The 19,924-nt window shown below is 46.5% G+C and overlaps 1 protein-coding gene across 1 annotated transcript in view; it reads left to right on the top strand.

The window, feature by feature from the left end:
• Positions 1 to 19,924, top strand: part of LOC143768155 (uncharacterized) — a 65,460-nt gene that overhangs the window by 23,697 nt on the left and 21,839 nt on the right. The window contains exon 10 of the mRNA XM_077256843.1: positions 2,456 to 2,546. Within this exon, the coding sequence (XP_077112958.1) occupies positions 2,456 to 2,546 (91 nt within the window). The remainder of the gene's footprint in view (positions 1 to 2,455; positions 2,547 to 19,924) is intronic.

Below are 19,924 nucleotides of genomic sequence, written 5' to 3'. Positions count from 1 at the left end.
GTTTTTTAGGTCGTGATTGTTGTTTGTATTCCTATCTATAATAAATGTTATGTTTTATTATGTATTAAGATTTATCTGGTTATTTAGTGCTGGTTGTCGGTGAACTTTTTGTTTTTTCTGGGTACTTTATAATATAATTTTTTCTGTGATACTTGATTTGGCAGTAAGGCAGAAGGAACCAAACAAGGACCAAAACCTCCAAACAACCATGGACAACTGGCAAGGACTAATGAATCCTGCACGCCTAAATACCCCAGTCAGAACTGCAATCAGCAGATACACCTGACCAGGACTGCAACCCAGGGACAACTGCATTACCACCTACAACCACCGGAGGGGGCCCAAAAGCAGAATTCACAACACTACCCCTAACCCTAGGGATCCTAACCCAACCCTAGCTTTTTCTATTTATAGTGGGTTTTCTAGATGATTTTGATAATTGGCAGCTGTCACACACTTCTCAGCATGCGTTTCAAAAACGCAAACGCAGGAAAAAACGCATGTAAACGCGTCAAAACGCCACGTTTTTTTACCGCATGAGAAAACGCATGCGTCTAAAAAACGCGGCGTTTGCACGCGTTTACATGTGTTTTTTTCACCACCTGCGTTTGCGTTTTAAACGCTGCGTTTTTAAACGCAAATGTGAAACTAGCCTTAGTCTTGGACAAGCTATTTGTCCAGGGCAGATATGAGAAAACCTGCTGGACTTTTGTTTTGAAACAGACTACAGGATGGTAGTGTGGCAGTCCGTTTCCTTCCTGACCTGGTTTTCCTGGTGGCCGAAGGCTCCAGGTTCTTTGGTTAAAAGCCCTGCAGTAAAGAGTTTGGGTGGGTCAGGGTCAGAGTTAGGCCAGAGTCAGACAAACGAGAAACTCGCACGAGTCTCGCATGTCAATACCTGGCACTGCCGCCAGCACTCTGGACCGGAGTGTGCTGCTGCATAGAAATACATGCAGCCGCAGGCTCCTGTCCGAGTGCCGGCGGCAGTGCCGGGTATTGAAATGCGAGACTTGTGCGAGTTTCTCGCATGTCTGACCCCTGCCTTAGTGTCAGTCTGGTGTTTGCTAGGGTGCAGTGCAGTTGGCTCTGCAGAGCTCCACCTGTGTGAGGCAACACAGGCAAGTGGAGCCAAGCAGCCAGGGGAGCTGAGATTCCTGGCACCCACAGCGTACATAGCAGTGCAGTCACTCATGGCAACTGGAGTTGGAGGTGGACTGGCGTGTTTATTGGCTGCAAACTGGAGCATATGGTTCCAGGCTGGGATCCGGAGGATTTCGTGTACTGTGTAATGTGGTGAGTTGGACATTAATGCTGTCAAGGAAACGCATTAGAGACTCTTGTTTGGAACTTTGCTGGGTCACTGCCTCATCACTGCATAGCAAGGATACCACTACAAATTGTAGGTAGTGCACAGTGTTGTAAATTTTAACTGACTACAGGACTGGTGTCCATCTAATGTGTTTGAAATCACTAATTTTTCCTTGGCACAGATGGGCTATTACATCAGATGAACAGTTCCTGTGCCACCATCTATCAGGTGTCATCATTTAAGGCGGGTGGAGGTTCATTCTGGATCCTTTGTTATCTGTGGATGGATGTTTGGACATTAGGGCTTATATAAGCATTTTGGTCAGCCAAGATCATCACTTCATGGCGGCTGTTTCCCCCTACGGTAGAAGGACAATGCACCATGACACAATGATCCACTAGTCATGGATTGATTCCCGGAATATTAGAGAGTTTTTGTTGCTTCCCTGGACTTCATAGTCCTCATGCATTAATCCTATAGCACATCTTCAGGATGAGATGAAAGAGACTATTCACAACATATCAGTATCTCCATTTTATTTGCGGATGGGCCAATAATCCCACAGAATTACTTCTAGTGGAATCTATTACAATCTGAATTGCGGAGGATCTGAAAAGACAATGCGGGTGTCTCTAATAATGTGGCCATTCAGTGTGTGTTTTATACTTGGTGGAGATGACAGGGTAAAGCTGATCATAGACAATAAGGGTATGTGCACACGCTGCAGATTTTGCTGCGGAACCGCAGCGCTTCCGCAGCTGCGGGTCCGCAGCGGTTTCCCATGAGTTTACAGTACAATGTAAACCTATGGGAAACTAAATCAGCAGTGCACATGCTGCGGAAAAAAACGCGCGGAAACGCAGCAGTTTATATTCCGCAGCATGTCAATTCTTTGTGCGGATTCCGCTGTGGGATTACACCTGCTCCAATAGAAAACTGCAGGTTAAAACCCACAAAGAAACCGCGATAAATCCACAGTAAAAACCGCAGCGGTTTTGCACTGCAGATTTATCAAATCCGCTGCGGAAAATTCCGCAATGGAATCTGCAGCGTGTGCACAAGCCCCAAATATTGTCTGGATCTTCCCCTAATTTTCTGGTTATGATTTTTTTCATCTTTCTCTGACTCTTAAAAATTTTCTTTCAGGGTAAATATCTGCCCCATATTAATACAACAGAGACATATATGAGAGGTGATGAGCAGTGTAAAGAGGAGATTCCCACAGATAACCGCACAGGTGAGTATAACCTAAAAAACAATCAGTGCCAGGAGCGCACATCGGATTGGCTCCATCCCAGAGGGAGCACAAATCCATTATGGGTATTTATTTATGCTCCATGATTGTGCTTATAATATATGATTATTTTGTGACATGTTCGGACATTTCATCTCTTGCACACATCTGGTCAGTTTACATTATCTGTCTTGCAGCACATGATGATTATTATTATATTACATTATATGGTGATCTGCTGCAGACTTCTGCAATGTCTAGTATAACCCTGTTTATTGTAAATCTACTACCATCCATTCTGATCATTACATAGTATATTTTTCCCCTAATTAAACACGTTGATTATGTGTCTGTATTCCTAAATCTTAAACACATTTTGGTTCCCTTCCTCATTTTTGTACAATCATGTTCTTACATTCTGACATCTTCCGTCTTGTATCTAGTGATTTTTTTACATTACACTTCATCCATTTTTTTTACTTTATATTTTAGATATGTGATAAAAGATATTGATGGTTTTTAACTCACTCTTTTACTTTTAGTAATGATTTTTTTTTCAGTTATAGCTCTATACTCATGGCCCTTTTTTGTTACTATGACATATCATGTACTTAACTTTTGTTTAGGTTTTTGCCACTTTTGAAGCAGAAGAGATACTTCTGTATTCACAGTCCTGTTTAATACAGGGCACTCAGTGGATGTCTCTTAATATACTTTTGAAGTTTGTCAGCATCGGGGATCTGAACTCAAGACCCCTGATATGGAAGGTAGAAACATTACTAGGGAGCCACAGGCTGTACTGTTCTGGAGAATTTTCTCAGCCTAAAAACCTCAAAAGCATTCTTCTTTACATGCATAATATAACGTTATATACAGATATCATGCCAGAACATTATAAGTGCTGAAAAGTAATCACCAGAGATTTCTAACTATAGAATTATTTTAAAAAATTATACAAAATCATCACAGTAAACATGGACATATGTTGTGTCCCTGTAATTGTAACAACATGTACAATATAGTGATTTATGGTGATCGGTAAATAATGTGAATAAAAATTACACCTTTGTTATCATTCACATTATACATTTATATATATATATATTTTTTTTTTTATCGACAAAAAAAGCTTATCATGCAGAACTTCGATTTCCATTCTAAAAAAGAACACAAATAATAATAATAACTAGATGGGCATTTCCTGAAGGAAATACATGGTGCTTGAACAGCGCTGCCAGCTTTACAGCAGTGTATCAGGTGTCGACTGTAAGAAAGTAGTTAGAATATGAATGTTGTGTATAGCGTTGGGACAACCTGGGATGGGTTGTATATGCAGCCAAAGGGAGTGATGTAGCAATTTTATTTTCCTCCTTCTCCCATTGATTTCAATGGGCAGTGCAACACCTGTCAAATCATGTGACTGGTGTCAAAAGTTGCAAAGTCAAATGAAGGTTGCAAGCAAAAAGTCGACCGAGTATCACAATCACTAATGTGCTTAAGCCCGCGTTTGTGCTGGGAAATTGCCCATTATAACCTATGAGAGCCTTGAAAATCGCTTGCAAAAACATCTGACTGAGCATTTTTGCAGGTGATTTTAACATAGACGTTTATGAAGGGGCCATGAAAAGCCCTAGAAAAGCATCAGGAGTAGGTGCAAAATACAAAATTGATGCAAATCTTTCCAGTATAAATTTTGTCTTCGAGTTTCACTCCTGGTTTTCGCCTCCAAACGTCATTGAAAAATCAATGATCAAACTCTGCTGTATGCCTGAGACCTATGGGACCTATTCCCAAATTTGCTGCAGACTGCAAAATTGTTGCAGACACGCAGCAAATCCACAGCATTAGGGCCTTTTCACAGGGGCGATTTTTTTTCGGCATGAGAATTACGGACAATTTTCTCGCTAAAAATCATGACCCGTTGTTATTAATGGACATATGCACATGGGGCCATGTGATGTCATGTGGCCATGTGAATACGGCCATTGAAAATAATAGGTTGTGATTTGTAGAGCTAAAATGTCCGGCAATATTCGCGCCAAAGAATCTCCTGTGTGAAACGACCTTATTGCCACAAAACCTGTAGCAAATCTGCTGGAATAAGCATGGCATAGTCCCCCCCCCCCACCATGGAAATTAATAACATAGGGGAAATACTGTATTTTAGGGCTGCGGGAAAGAAACAATGACATGCCCTATTCTTTGGCTCCCGGCCCTTACATAATACTGTAGGGCAAAATTTGCTGTGAGAAAAAAATGGCAGCGATTTGTTAACTGCTCGTCTCACACTTGTGAATACATCCTTAGGGGCAGATTTACCTCAGTGGAAATTCCTTCAGAAATTCTGCTTTATGTTGTTCACCGAACACAGAAAATAGAAGGGGACTAGCAGATTAGGAAGAACAGGCCTCACACAGTGAAACTGCCTGAGAGAGAGCTCTAGTTGCCTGACAGACAGCTAGCTCTAGTTGCCCCAACAACCAATCAGAGGTCAGCTTTCGTTTTACCTCAGCAGTTATAAATATGAAAGCTGACCTCTGGTTGCTATGGACAACCAAAATGGTTTTACTCTGAGGCAATTTTCATTAATCAGGCCACTAACATTTGTTATAGAATCAGGGAACCTTGTCACATACATTTCTTATAGCAGTGCAGTGGTCCCTATTTACTCAATAAAACTGTACAATTAGTGGACTAGTAAGTCCTTAATGTCCCTTCACACTGAATAATACCGCTGACGATTGTGACGCTGCAACGTTGCAAAACCGACATCGCAGCGTTGCAAGCGCAGCGGTCACAGTGAACAATTTTCTTCATTGGGAGTGTATGATGCATGACACCCCAGCGATGAAAACGGCCGGGACTGGGATCTGCCATGCTCAGGAATCTCCCTTGCGATGTTGTATCCCACTGTCACACGCAGCAATTGCCGCCATCACAGCGGGGTATCGCTGAAACGTTATGGATCGGACGCTCGCTTAGTGTGATGGGGACCTTAGTAATGATAGCAATCATTTAATTGAAGCTGAACCCCTGAAAAATAAAAATGGACAAAACTGCATATCGCATTTTCATGGAAATATTTTGTGGACATTCTTGTGGTGCGAATCATCTTAGGTTGGTAAGAGCCAGAGCGACTGCATAGTGCAGCCCCTCACAAGCCACTTTGGCATGGTGTGGCCCCTCAACAGCCACTATGATGTTGGGGCCTTTCAGGAGCCAGTCTGGCATGCGAGGCCTCTCAGGGGCCACTTGAGTATGTGAAGTCCAAGACCCACTTTGTTGTGCGGGCCCCCCAGAGGCCAGTCTGGTTCCCAGAGCCCCTCAGAAACCACTTTGGTGCCAATGAATCTCAGGAGCAAGTCTGGCATGCTGGGCCCTGCCCCTGGGTAGCCATTTTGGCCCCATGGTAGCCACTTTGATGTGCGGGGCCCCATGTTATCCACTTTGGCCCCTTGGTAGCCATTTTGGCATGCAGGAATCCTTGGTAGCCACTTTGGTGCACACAGCACCTTGGTAGCCACTTTGTCACGGCACCTCAGTAGCCACTTCAGCCACAGGGTAGCCACTTTGGCAGCTTCCGCTCCTCGGTAGCCACTTGGTAGCCACTGGCCACTTGATAGCCACTTTAGCACATCAGGCACCTCGGTACCCACTTTTGCCACTTGGTAGCCACTTTGGCACCTCGGTAGCCACTTTGGCCACTTGGTAGCCACTTTGGCACATTTGGTACCTCGGTAGCCACTTTGGCCACTTGGTAGCCACTTTGGCACATTCGGCACCTCGGTAGCCACTTTTGCCACTTGGTAGCCAATTTGGCACATTCGGCACCTTGGTAGCCACTTTGGCCACTTGGTAGCCACATTAGCATATATTTGGCACCTTGGTAGCCACTTTGGCCACTTGGTAGCCACTTTGGCACATTCGGCACCTCGGTAGCCAATTTTGCCACTTGGTAGCCACTTTGGTACATTCCGCACCTCGGTAGCCACTTTGGCCACTTGGAAGCCACTTTGGCACATTCAGCTCCTTGGTAGCCACTTTGGCCACTTGGTAGCCACTTTGGCACATTCGGCACCTCGGTAGCCACTTTGGCCACTTGGTAGCCCTTTTGGCCACTTGGTAGCCACTTTGGAAAATTCGGCACCTCGGTAGCCACTTTGGCCACTTGGTAGCCACTTTTGCCACTTGGTAGCCACTTTGGCACATTCGGCACCTCGGTAGCCACTTTGGCCACTTGGTAGCCACTTTGGCACATTCGGCACCTCGGCAGCCACTTCGGCCACTTGGTAGCCACTTTGACACACTCAGCACCTCTGTAGCCACTTTGGCCACTTGGTAGCCACTTTGGCACATTCGGCACCTCTGTAGCCACTTTGGCCACTTGGTAGCCACTTTGGCACATTCGGCACCTCGGCAGCCACTTTGGCCACTTGGTAGCCACTTTGACACACTCAGCACCTCTGTAGCCACTTTGGCCACTTGGTAGCCACTTTGGCACATTTGGCACCTCTGTAGCAACTTTGGCCCCTTGGTAGCCACTGTGGCACATTCAGCACCTCGGTAGCCACTTGGTGGCCACTTTGGCCACTTGGTAGCCACTTTGGCACATTCTGCACCTCTGTAGCCACTTTGGCCACTTGGTAGCCACTTTGGAACATTCGGCACCTCGGTAGCCACTTTTGCCACTTGGTAGCCACTTTGGCAGATTCGGCACCCCGGTAGCTACTTCGGCCACTTGGTTCCAATTTGGCACATTCGGCACCTCTGTACCCACTTTTGCCACTTGGTAGCCACTTTGGCACATTCGGCACCCCAGTAGCTACTTCGGCCACTTGGTTCCAACTTGGCACATTCGGCACCTCTGTAGCTACTTTGGCCTCTTGGTAGCCACTTTGGCACATTCGGCACCTCTGTAGCCACTTTATCCACTTGGTAGCCACTTTGGCACATTCGGCACCTCGGTAGCCACTTTTGCCACTTGGTAGCCACTTTGGCATATTCGGCACCTCGGTAGCCACTTTGGCCACTTGGTAGTCATTTTGGCCACTTTGTAGCCACTTTGGCACATTCTGCAACTCTGTAGCCACTTTGGCCACTTGGTAGCCACTTTGGCACATTCGGCACCTCGGTAGCCACTTTGGCCACTTGGTAGCCACTTTGGCACATTCGGCACCTCTCTGTTGTGAATTCTGCTCTTGGGCTCCCTCCGGTGGTTGTTAGTGGTAGTGCAGTGGTCTCTGGATTGTAGCCAGGGCAGGTGTTTCTGCTTATTGCAGCTCTATTAGGTATTTAGGTGTGTAGGATCCATCAATCCCTGCCAGTTGTCCATTGTATCTTGGAGGGATTACATCTCTGTCTGGCTCCTCTTGCCCTGCAGTCATTTCAGCTAAGATAAGTGTCTGGTTTCTGTTCTCTGTAGCACGCATGCAGTGTGCTTTTATGTGCAGTGCAATCTAATGTGTTTTTGTCCAGCTTAGACTTTGTTTGGATTTTTCTGTCTTGCTGGATTCTCTGGAGATGCAGATATACATTCTATGTCTTTTAGTTAGATGTAGAATATAGTATATTCTGCTGTGGATTTTTTCTAGAGTTTTAATACCGCTTAGAACTCTGTCCTATCCTTTTCTATTTAGCTAGAAGTGCCTCTTTTGCTAAATTCTGTCTTTTCTGCCTATGTACGTATTTCCTCTTAAACTCACAGTCAATATTTGTGGGGGGCTGCCTATCCTTTGGGGATCTGCTGTGAGGCAAGATAGAAGTTCCCATTTCCATCTTTAGGGGTATTTAGTCCTCCGGCTGTGTCGAGGTGTCTAGGCCATGTTAGGAACATCCCACGGCTACTTCTAGTTGCGGTGTTAGTATTAGGATTGCAGTCAGTACATGTACCACCTACTCCAGAGATAGTCTCATGCGGCTCCACAGTCACAGGATCATAACACTCTGTAGCCACTTTTGCCACTTGGTAGCCACTTTGGCACATTCGGCACCCCGGTAGCTACTTCGGCCACTTGGTTCCAATCTGGCACATTCGGCTCCTCTGTAGCCACTTTGGCCACTTGGTAGCCACTTTGGCACATTCGGCACCCCGGTAGCTACTTCGGCCACTTGGTTCCAATCTGGCACATTCGGCTCCTCTGTAGCCACTTTTGCCACTTGGTAGCCACTTTGGCACATTCGGCACCCCGGTAGCTACTTCGGCCACTTGGTTCCAATCTGGCACATTCGGCTCCTCTGTAGCCACTTTTGCCACTTGGTAGCCACTTTGGCACATTCGGCACCCCGGTAGCTACTTCGGCCACTTGGTTCCAATCTGGCACATTCGGCTCCTCTGTAGCCACTTTGGCCACTTGGTAGCCACTTTGGCACATTCGGCACCTCTGTAGCCACTTTTGCCACTTGGTAGCCACTTTAGCACATTCGGCACCTCAGTAGCCACTTTGGCCACTTGGTAGCCACTTTGGCACATTCGGCACCTCTGTAGCCACTTTGGCCACTTGGTAGCCACTTTGGCACATTCAGCACCTCTGTAGCCACTTTGGCCACTTGGTAGCCACTTTGGCACATTCAGCACCTCTGTAGCCACTTTGGCCACTTCATAGATACTTTGGCACATTCGGCACCTCTGTAGCCACTTTTGCCACTTGGTAGCCACTTTGGCAAATTCTGCACCCCAGTAGCTACTTCGGCCACTTGGTTCCAACTTGGCACATTCGGCACCTCTGTAGCCACTTGGTAGCCACTTTGGCACATTCAGCACCTCTGTAGCCACTTTATCCACTTGGTAGCCACTTTGGCAGATTCGGCACCTCGGTAGCCACTTTTGGCACTTGGTAGCCACTTTGGCACATTCGGCACCTCGGTAGCCACTTTGGCCACTTGGTAGCCACTTTGGCACATTCGGCACCTTGGTAGCCACTTCGGCCACTTGGTAGCCACATTGGCATATTCGGCACCTTGGTAGCCACTTTGGCACATTCGGCACCTCTGTAGCCACTTCGGCCACTTGGTAGCCATTTTGGCACATTCGGCACCTCGGTAGCCACTTTGGTCACTTGGTAGCCACATTGGCACATTCGGCACCTCGGTAGCCACTTTGGCACATTCAGCACCTCTGTAGCCACTTTGGCTACTTGGTAGTCACTTTGGCACATTCAGCACCTTGGTAGCCACTTTGGCCACTTGGTAGCCATTTTGGCCACTTGGTAGCCACTTTGGCACATTCGGCACCAAAGTTTGGACACACCTTCTCATTTAAAGATTTTTCTGTATTTTCATGACTGAAAATTGTACATTCACACTGAAGGCATCAAAACTATGAATTAACACATGTGGAATTATATACTTAACAAAAAAGTGTGAAACAACTGAAATTATGTCTTAGGCTATGTTCACACTTTGCGGGTTTTGCCGCGGATCCGCAGCGGATTTGACACTGCAGATCCGCAGCAGTTTTCCATGCAGGGTAAAGTACAATGTTACCCTATGGAAAACAAAACCCGCTGTGCACATGCTGCGGATTTCCGCGGAAAAAGCCGCGCGCGGCTTTTCTGCGGAAAAAAAGGAGCATGTCACTTCTTGGTGCAGAATCGCAGCGATTCTGCACCCATAGAAATGCATTGATCCGCTAACTTCCCGCATGGGGCTGTGCCCACGTTGCGGGAAGTTAAGCGGATAATGTGCCGATGGTTCCCGGGGTGGAGGAGAGGAGACTCTCCTCCAGGCACTGGGAACCATATTTTGGTGTAAAAAAAAGAATTAAAATAAAAAATGATGCTATACTCACCTCTCAGCGCTGCCCGCGGCGTCCGGTCTCAGTTGCTGTGCCGAGCAGGACCTGTGGTGACGTCGCGGTCACATGACCGTGATGACGCCGCGGTCACATGACCGTGACGTCACGAAGGTCCTTGTCGGCACAGCCGCTTGCAGCACCGAGGAGATCGCGACGTCAGAGGGTGAGTATAGCCAATTTTTATTATTTTTTACATTACTATTGATGCTGCATATTGCTGCATATGCAGCATCAATAGTACAGGAGTAATCCCGCAGCGGAAACCGCGGAACAAACTGCGATAAATCTGCAGGGATAACCGCAGCGGTTTTGCCCTGCAGATTTATAAATTCCGCTGCGGGATTAACCCGCAGAGGAACCCGCAAAGTGTGAACGTGGCCTCATAGTCTAGGTTCTTCAAAGTAGCCACCTTTTGCTTTGATGACTGCTTTGCACACTCTTGGCATTCTCTTGATGAGCTTCAAGAGGTAGTAACCAGAAATGGTCTTCCAACAATCTTGAAGGAGTTCCCAGAGATGCTTAGCACTTGTTGTCCCTTTTGCCTCCACTCTGCCGTCCAGCTCACCCCAAACCATCTCGATTGGGTTCAGGTCTGGTGACTATGGAGGCCAGGTCATCTGGCGTAGCACCCCATCACTCTCCTTCTTGGTCAAATAGCCCTTACACAGCCTGGAGGTGTGTTTGGGGTCATTGTCCTGTTGAAAAATAAATGATGGTCCAACTAAACGCAAACCGGATGGAACAGCATGCCGTTGCAAGATGCCATGGTGGTTCAGTATGCCTTCAATTTTGAATAAATCCCCAACAGTGTCACCCGCAAAGCACCCCCACACCATCACACCTCCTCCTCCATGCACCATTCACCTCTCTGCACACACAGCACTATTCACCTCTTTGCATATACACACACACCTCACCTCTGCGCTCGGTATTCTGAAGCCATAGCATCGCCAACAACTTCCTGTCACGCACAGCCGCGGCGCTCAATGATGATGTAATTCAGCCGCTGCTGTGTGTGAGCGAGGAAGCAGGACGGATCCAGTCCCTGCAGCTCTGCTCCGCTGCCATTTTCTCCTGCAGGCAGCAGAGCTGCAGGGATTGCTCCCTGCCCGCCGCACATGAGCACAATCTGGCTAGGGGCCCCTCGGAGCCGGATAAACTGGCCAGATTGCCCTCAATATTAGCCTACAGGCAGGGCCAGTTTTAGGCAAAGTGGGGCCCTAGGTAAAGTTTAAAATGGGGTCCCAAATGCTAACATTGCATATCATACAGAAGCATTTCGGTTGTATTTACATGCGCTGAGTTCAGGCTGCTAAATGAGGGCGATCGACAATATTGAAACCGTTCAACGCTTTTTTCCCGACCTTTTTTCACCAATTGATAAGGATTGATGGGGATAATAATAATAATAATAATAATTTTTATTTATATAGCGCCAACATATAAATAAATTCAATACAGGTTAAGACAATTTAAACAGTGACATTAGGAGTGAGGTCCCTGCTCGCAAGCTTACAATCTACAAGGAAATGGGGGGACACAATAGGTGAAAAGTGCTCGTTATTTCAGGTCTGGCAATTATAATACATAGGGATTTTCATACAAAGCTGCATGATTAAGTGCAATAGTCAAGTATCAAGTGCAGTTATCGTGTGCATGGAGGGTGTGGAGACAGATGAATAGTAGGGTGCAGATTCAGAGTAATATTTGGAAGGAGGGAACAGGGCAAAGTTAGTTTACTGAGTAGTTGGTGTGGTAGGCTTGTTTGAATAGATGGGTTTTTAAAGCTCGCTTGAATAGGTCGGGGCTAGGTATCAGAATTATCATCTGGGGAAGTGCATTCCAGAGAGCTGGTGCAGCACGAGAGAAGTCTTGGAGACAGAGGTGTGAGGTTCGGATTATGGGGGATACTAGTCTTAGGTCGTTTGTAGAACGGAGGGCACGTGTAGGGCGATAGACAGAGATGAGAGAGGAGATATAAGGCGGTGCAGAACTGTGGAGAGCTTTGTGGGTGAGACAGATGAGTTTATACTGGACCCTGTAGCGAATGGGTAGCCAATGTAATGACTGGCACAAGATGGAGGCATCGGTGAAGCGGCTGGACAGAAATATGACTCTGGCTGCAGCATTCAAGATGGATTGGAGAGGAGAAAGTTTGGTAAGAGGGAGACCGATTAGAAGAGAATTGCAGTAGTCCAGACGAGAATGAATAAGTAAGAGTCTTAGCAGTTTCAACGGTGAGAAAAGGTCGGATTCTGGAGATGTTTTTAAGATGCAGGTGACAAGAGTGAGTGAGTGATCGGATGTAGGGAGTAAAGGAAAGTTCGGAGTCGAATATGACCCCAAGACAGTGGGCATGCTGCTTGGGAGTTATGGTTGAACCCTCCAGGGTAATTTCGATGTTGGGTAGAGTGTGGTTAGTAGAAGGGAGAAACGCAAGAAGTTCCGTTTTGGAGAGATTTAGTTTCAGGTAGAGGGAGGACATGATGTTAGAGACAGCAGACAGACAATCCTTGGTATTTTGAATTAGGGTAGGGGTGATGACAGGGGAAGAAGTGTATAATTGGGTGTCATCAGCATAGAGATGACACTGGAACCCAAATCTGCTGATTGTTTGTCCAATAGGGGCCTTGTAAAGAGAGAAGAGGAGGGGGCCTAGGACTGAGCCTTGCGGAACCCCAATAGTAAGGGGACGAGGAGAGGAAGAGGAGCCGGCAAAAGATACAGTGAAGGAGCGGTCAGATAGGTAGGTGGAGAACCAGGAGAGGGCTGTGTCCTTGAGGCCTATGGAGTGGAGCATAGTGAGAAGGAGCTGGTGATCCACAGTGTCGAATGCGGCAGATAGATCCAGGAGAATCAGCAGAGAGCAATGACCTTTGGATTTAGCTGTTATTAGATCATTAGAGACTTTAGTGAGGGCAGTTTCAGTGGAGTGTAAAGAGCGGAAACCAGATTGTAAAGGGTCGAGAAGAGAGTTATCTGAGAGATAGCGGATTAGACAGGAGTGGACCAAGCATTCCAGGAGTTTAGAGATGAAGGAAAGGTTAGAGATGAAGGAAAGGTTAGAGACAGGTCTGTCGTTAGCAGTGCAGTTCTGGTCCAGGGATGGCTTTTTAAGTAAAGGGGTTATGATGGCATGTTTAAATGAGGAGGGAAAGATACCTGAAGAAAGATAGAGGTTAAATATTTTAGTCAGGTGAGTGGTGACCACTGGTGAGAGAGACTGCAGGAGAGGTGAAGGAATGGGGTCACTGTTGCAGGTTGTAGGCCGAGCAGAAGCGAGGAGCTTGGAGACTTCTTCTTCTGAAACAGGCTCGAAGATGTCTAGTGAGCTTGAGGTGCGGCAGGGAAGGGGATCCAGGCACTGAGGAGATTGTGCTGAGATATCCTGATGGATGAGGTTGATTTTTTCTAAGAAATTAGTGGCCAGATCCTCACCGCTGAGGTTGGTGATGGGGGGCCTGCACTTTAGGTTTCAGGAGGGAGTTTAAGGTTTCAAAAAGTCGTTTTTGGGTATCTATATATATAATTGTCTAAGGTCCACTTCCGTCTGTTTGTCTGTAACGGAAATCAGGCGTCGCAGATTGGTCACGCCCAGCTGGCTGCGACCAATCAGCGATATTGGGGCGGGATTTAAACACCGCTTCACTTTTTACTATTGATGCGGCCATGCGCTAGTATAAACTTGATAACGTGTGTGTGTAGATGAATGTCTGTCGATGGATGAAAGCTCCTTAATCATTCGCATTCCTAGTGATGATGACTGCTTGCAAATGGTGTAAGCTACCTAGCGACCGACAGTGCTACTTGCACACTTAGCACACGTTTCTACGTCTATTCGCAGTGCCCGCCTGTATGGCACTGTGCGCAATCAGTGCGCTTTCCTGACAGCCGGTCAGTGTAGGGTCAGAACTCCCGCTTGGACTCTGCAGCTGACTCAGGGTGTCCTCAGGCGCGGGCTCAAAAGCCACCGAGGGTCAGAGCGAGTCCAATCACCAGTTAAGTGGGGGTGATTCATAGGGATCCCACTAGGGTCTTTCAGCTTCACCCTGTGACTGCTAATAGGGCGCAGCATATTTACGGCGACTCTGAAGCAACAGAGTTCACTTCCATTCACACTGGGTGAGGTCAAACCCACGTGAGAGCAAGCATCCATCCGCCATTACTCAGCTGCAGGGTTCATCTCTGCGCGGTGGACCCCGGACTGCGAACTGTTGTGAGTTCCGTTCTTGAACTCCCTTCTGTGGTCATGAATGGTACTTCGGCGAGTTCTGTCTGCGAACTCCCTCTGGTGGCTGTGAGTGGAGCTACTAGCCATTGAGGTGCTTTCCTCACTTGCTCCTCGTTTATTGCTAGACTGGCTTCTCTATTTAACTCCACTCAGATCGTTAGTGCATGCCAGCTGTCGATGTCTTAGCATTGGTTCAGATCTCTCTGGGACCTTTCTGAGGACCTGTCTATTCCAGCAGAAGCTAAGTCCTGCTAGTTTATTTTTGCTCATTGTTTTCTTGCTAAGTTCTAGTCCAGCTTGCTACCTTGATATTGCCTTGCTAGCTGGAAGCCCTGGGGGTGCAGAGTGGCACCACCGCACCGTGAGTCGGTGCGGGGGTGTTTTTGCACACTCTGCGTGGTTATTTGTAGTTTTTTGTGTTGACCGCAAAGATCCCTTTTCTGTCCTCAATCTGTTTAGTTAGAATGGCCTCCTTTGCTGAAACCTGTTTCATTCCTGTGTTTGTGTATTCCTCTTAACTCACAGTCAATACTTGTGGGGGGCTGCCTTTACCTTTGGGGAATTTCTCTGAGGCAAGGTGAGGCTTTCTTTCCTATCTTTAGGGGTAGTTAGCTCTTAGGCTGTGAAGAGGCGTCTAGGCAGAGTCAGGCACGCTCCACGGCTATTTCTAGTGTGTGTGATAGGAATAGGGTTTGCGGTCAGCAGAGTTCCCACTTCCCCAGAGCTTGTCCCGATTCCGTGTTTAACTATCAGGTCTTTCCGGGTGCACCTAACCACCAGGTCCATAACAGCGAACGCACATCATATTCTCTAATATTATTATTTGGTGCGTTCCGCTAGTCCTAACACCCCCCATAGTATATAGCACAGCCTGCACAGTATATAGTACTGCCCGCATTGTATATAGCACAGCCCGCATAGTATATAGCACAGCTTGCATAGTACATAGCACAACACAGCCCGCATAGTATATAACACAGCCCGCATAGAATATAACACAGCCCGCATAGTATATAGCACAGCCCGCATAGTATATAACACAGCCCGCATAGTATATAACAGAGCCCGCATAATATATAACAGAGCCTGCAATGTATATAGCACAGCCCGCATAGTATATTGCACAGCCCCACAGTATGTAACACAGCTCGCATAGCTGTGTTTAACTATCAGGTCTTTCCGGGTGCACCTAACCACCAGGTCCATAACAGCGAACGCACATCATATTCTCTAATATTATTATTTGGTGCGTTCCGCTAGTCCTAACACCCCCCATAGTATATAGTATATAGCACAGCCCGCATAGTATATTGCACAGCCCCACAGTATGTAACACAGCTCGCATAGCTGTGTTTAACTATCAGGTCTTTCCGGGTGCACCTAACCACCAGGTCCATAACAGCGAACGCACATCATATTCTCTAATATTATTATTTGGTGCGTTCCGCTAGTCCTAACACCCCCCATAGTATATAGCACAGCCTGCACAGTATATAGTACTGCCCGCATTGTATATAGCACAGCCCGCATAGTATATAGCACAGCTTGCATAGTGCATAGCACAACACAGCCCGCATAGTATATAACACAGCCTGCATAGAATATAACACAGCCCGCATAGTATATAGCACAGCCCGCATAGTATATAGCACAGCCCGCATAGTATATAACACAGCCCGCATAGTATATAACAGAGCCCGCATAATATATAACAGAGCCTGCAATGTATATAGCACAGCCCGCATAGTATATTGCACAGCCCCACAGTATGTAACACAGCTCGCATAGTATATAACACAGCCCGCTTCTCCCCCCTTTCCCCGAGAATGGCCCCACAGTCCAGTACTCACTGTAATAGTAAATAAAAACAAAAAAACACACCTCACCTCTCCTCGTGCCTGCGCTGCTTCATTCTCAGCGGCTGCACTGCTTGGCATATAGTGAGTGTGCGATGACATCATCGCGCACCTTCAGTGTCAGAAGCAGAGCGGGGAATGATGGGAAAGGGAGAGTCAGCTGATCCTCTCTCCTCCATCATTTCTTTGAACTGTACCTGCAGACGCCGATATAGTTCAATGTGGCGGCGGTGGGGGAGTCGGCACTGGTGGCAGGCGGGCCCCCCTGCCTCAAAGGGGCCCCATAGCGGCTGCGTGATGTGCCGATAGCTGGGGGAGCGGGGGCCCTAGGCTGGTGCCTGCCCCTAACGCCGCCCTGCCTGCAGGGGCCCCGGAGCCTCTGGGCCCCGGTACTGCTGCACCAGTAGAAGTGGTTGTATGTCTGCCAAAGAACAGATCTGTTTTGGACATAAATTCCATTTTCCTGAAAAGAACAGTGAAAACTCAGGTGTGAACACACTCCAAAGCTGTCCGACAAAAAATGGACACATGTCTGGGTTTGATCCGCTTGATTGAATTTGCCCATTCAAGGGAATGGGTCTGCATTTCCGAATAGCACTCACATGTCATCCAGAATATCCTTGTTCATTAACTGAATCAGAATATTGTATGTTGACATTTTTTCCTCGTGAACCACCAGACTCCAATATTTTTACGGTGGAGAACTTCATAGTGTGAATATGTCCCATGGAGAGGGAAAGAATGACAGATAAATCATACACCTGCCTGGCAGTAAGTGTGCTTGGTTCTGGTAAACAGCCATAGAAATTGAAGAAGGTGGGGGATAACGTAACTTCAGCTGTGCTAGTTCATGAGAAATCAAAACATATCACGTGAGCAGAGCTGGAGAATCATCCCGAGAGAAAAAAGTTTGAATGTGGAAGAAGTGAAAAAACAGCTATGAGGGTTTCTGATGAGCAGGATAGCTCCATGCAAAAATAGGTATGTGGAGGTTTATTACCACAGAAGTTTTGTCACCTATGTGGTTACCTATTTGTTGTTCACAAAGGTGTCCGTAGCCTTTAAGCTAGGTGATCTTTGAAAGAACCAACAACTGTTAACCATGGATTACTGGACACTGCTGCAAATTCATTTTCATGATGGAATCCAATGCTTTCTGTTGAGTTCCAATACATATAAAATAGTATAAAAAAATTCTCATATCTTGTATCTATCGCTTAGCTTCTTTTTATTAAAAAAAATAGAAAACCTACACTTGCATAAAAGCCATTGCTTATTTTTACATGACCATACTGCTGTACTCTTTGCTAGTTGCATGTACATAAAGATGGTGAAGTCTATGACAGATGAACACTATCTAATAGCTGTCCTCACTACATAAGGCAGGCTCACATAGCTATACAGGCAATTAAACCGCTATACCGGAGTCCAATAAGGAGACTGTGGCTGAGTCTGTGCTTTATTAAACGTAGTGGTATATTGATGCGGTGAAACTGTAAACAATGATATACATACAATCAGTGCATGGTATAGAAGAAATACATACTACACATGATGTACATTATGCATAAACATTTAGAAAGCTAGTAACTGAACTAGGAGTACAACTAAGCTAGGCTAATATAGAGCAGAAATTATCTACAGAAAACATAAAGAAATACCGGCAATGCAATCGCAAGGGAGATGAAGTGCAAGCTTCTTTCCTTGAAGGCAGACTGAAGGAAGTGAAGAGAAAATGGAGGGAGATGTAGGCTGAGCTACCATAATGCTTTGCAAAGGGGGAGGAGAATCAGACATGGAAAAATAGGAAAAACAGAAATAGAACTGAAAACATGACTCTGACCGAGGGAGCCAAAACACTACAAACCAATAAAGGTATGAACAAATTAGATGGCAGACTCCCCGTCTGACATCAACGGATGTCACTACTCCTTTCTTCTGAAGGCAACAATAGGACCAGTTCGGATACCGTCCTGAAAAATGTCTTAGGTTCATTCCCTTTGGTCATCCTTAGTTCAACTTTGCGGACGTTGCCGTCCTTGCTCGGGAATGTTGCGGTAACTAGACCAAGTGGCCACTGGTTCCGGTGAATTTGACAGTCCTTCACAAGAACAAGTCACCTATGCTCAGATTAGGCTTAGTAGATTGCCACTTCGTCCGTGGCTGCAGGGTAGACAAATATTGTTTGTGCCACCTGTCCCAGAAAGTATTTGCAAGACTTTGTACCTGTCTCCATTGGCGCTTGTAGAGGTCCTTAGCGTCGAATCTTCCTGGAGGGGCACTGTTGTGAATTCCGTTCTCGGACTCCCTCCTGTGGTCATGAATGGTACTTTGGGGAGTTCTGTCCATGGACCCCCTCTGGTGGCTTTGAGTGGAACTGCTGGTCCTTGAGGTTGGTTTTCTCAGCTGCCCTCGTTTATTGCTATGCTGGCTTTCCTATTTAACTCCACTCAGATCGTTACTTCATGCCAGCTGTCAATGTCTCAGTATTGGTTCAGATCTCTCTTGGACTTCTCAGATGACCTGTCTACTCCAGCAGAAGCTAAGTTCCTGCTAGTTCATTTGTTGTTACTGCTTCTTGAATATATTTCTTAGTATTGCTTATTCTAGTCCAGCTTGCTATCATGATATTTCCTTGCTAGCTGGAAGCTCTGGGGTGCAGAGTTGCACCTCCACACCGTGAGTCGGTGTGGAGGTCTTTTTGCATACTCTGCGTGGTTTTTGTAGTTTTTTTGTGCTGACCGCATAGTTCCGTTTTCTATCCTCTGACTATTAAGTGAAGTCTGGCCTCCTTTGCTAAGACCTGTTTCATTCCTGTGTTTGTGACTTTCCTCTAAACTCACAGTCAATATATGTGGGGGGCTGCCTTTTCCTTTGGGGAATTTCTCTGAGGCAAGGTAAGGCTTCTATTTCTATCTTTAGGGGTAGTTAGCTCTTAGGCTGTGAAGAGGCGTCTAGGGAGAGTTAGGTACGCTCCACGGCTATTTCTAGTGTGTGTGATAGGAGTAGGGTTTGCGGTCAGCAGAGTTCCCACTTCCCCAGAGCTTGTCCCGATTACTAGTTTAGCCATCAGGTCATTCCGGGTGCTCCTAACCACCAGGTCCATAACAGTACAGCTGGTCAACAAAGTGTTAATGCATCTCAAAAGAGGGATAAGAGAAGTTCTGAACCCATTTTTTTTTCTTTGCAGTGTGTTTTGTCTCTCTTTTCCCCTTAACCTCTGGGTGGTTCAGGACTCGGATATGGATATTCAGGGTCTGTCCTCTTGTGTGGATCAACTCGCTGCAAGGGTGCAAAGCATTCATGATTATGTAGTTCAGAATCCGATGTTAGAGCCTAGAATTCCAATTCCTGATTTGTTTTCTGGGGATAGATCTAAGTTTCTGAATTTCAAAAATAATTGTAGACTTTTTCTTGCTTTGAAACCCCGCTCTTCTGGTGACCCCATTCAGCAAGTCAAAATTATTATTTCTTTGTTACGTGGCGACCCTCAAGACTGGGC

The sequence above is a fragment of the Ranitomeya variabilis genome, chromosome 4 (genome assembly GCF_051348905.1).
Source record: "Ranitomeya variabilis isolate aRanVar5 chromosome 4, aRanVar5.hap1, whole genome shotgun sequence".
In the NCBI taxonomy this organism is placed as follows: domain Eukaryota; kingdom Metazoa; phylum Chordata; class Amphibia; order Anura; family Dendrobatidae; genus Ranitomeya; species Ranitomeya variabilis.
This window is presented reverse-complemented; position numbering and strand designations above follow the sequence as displayed.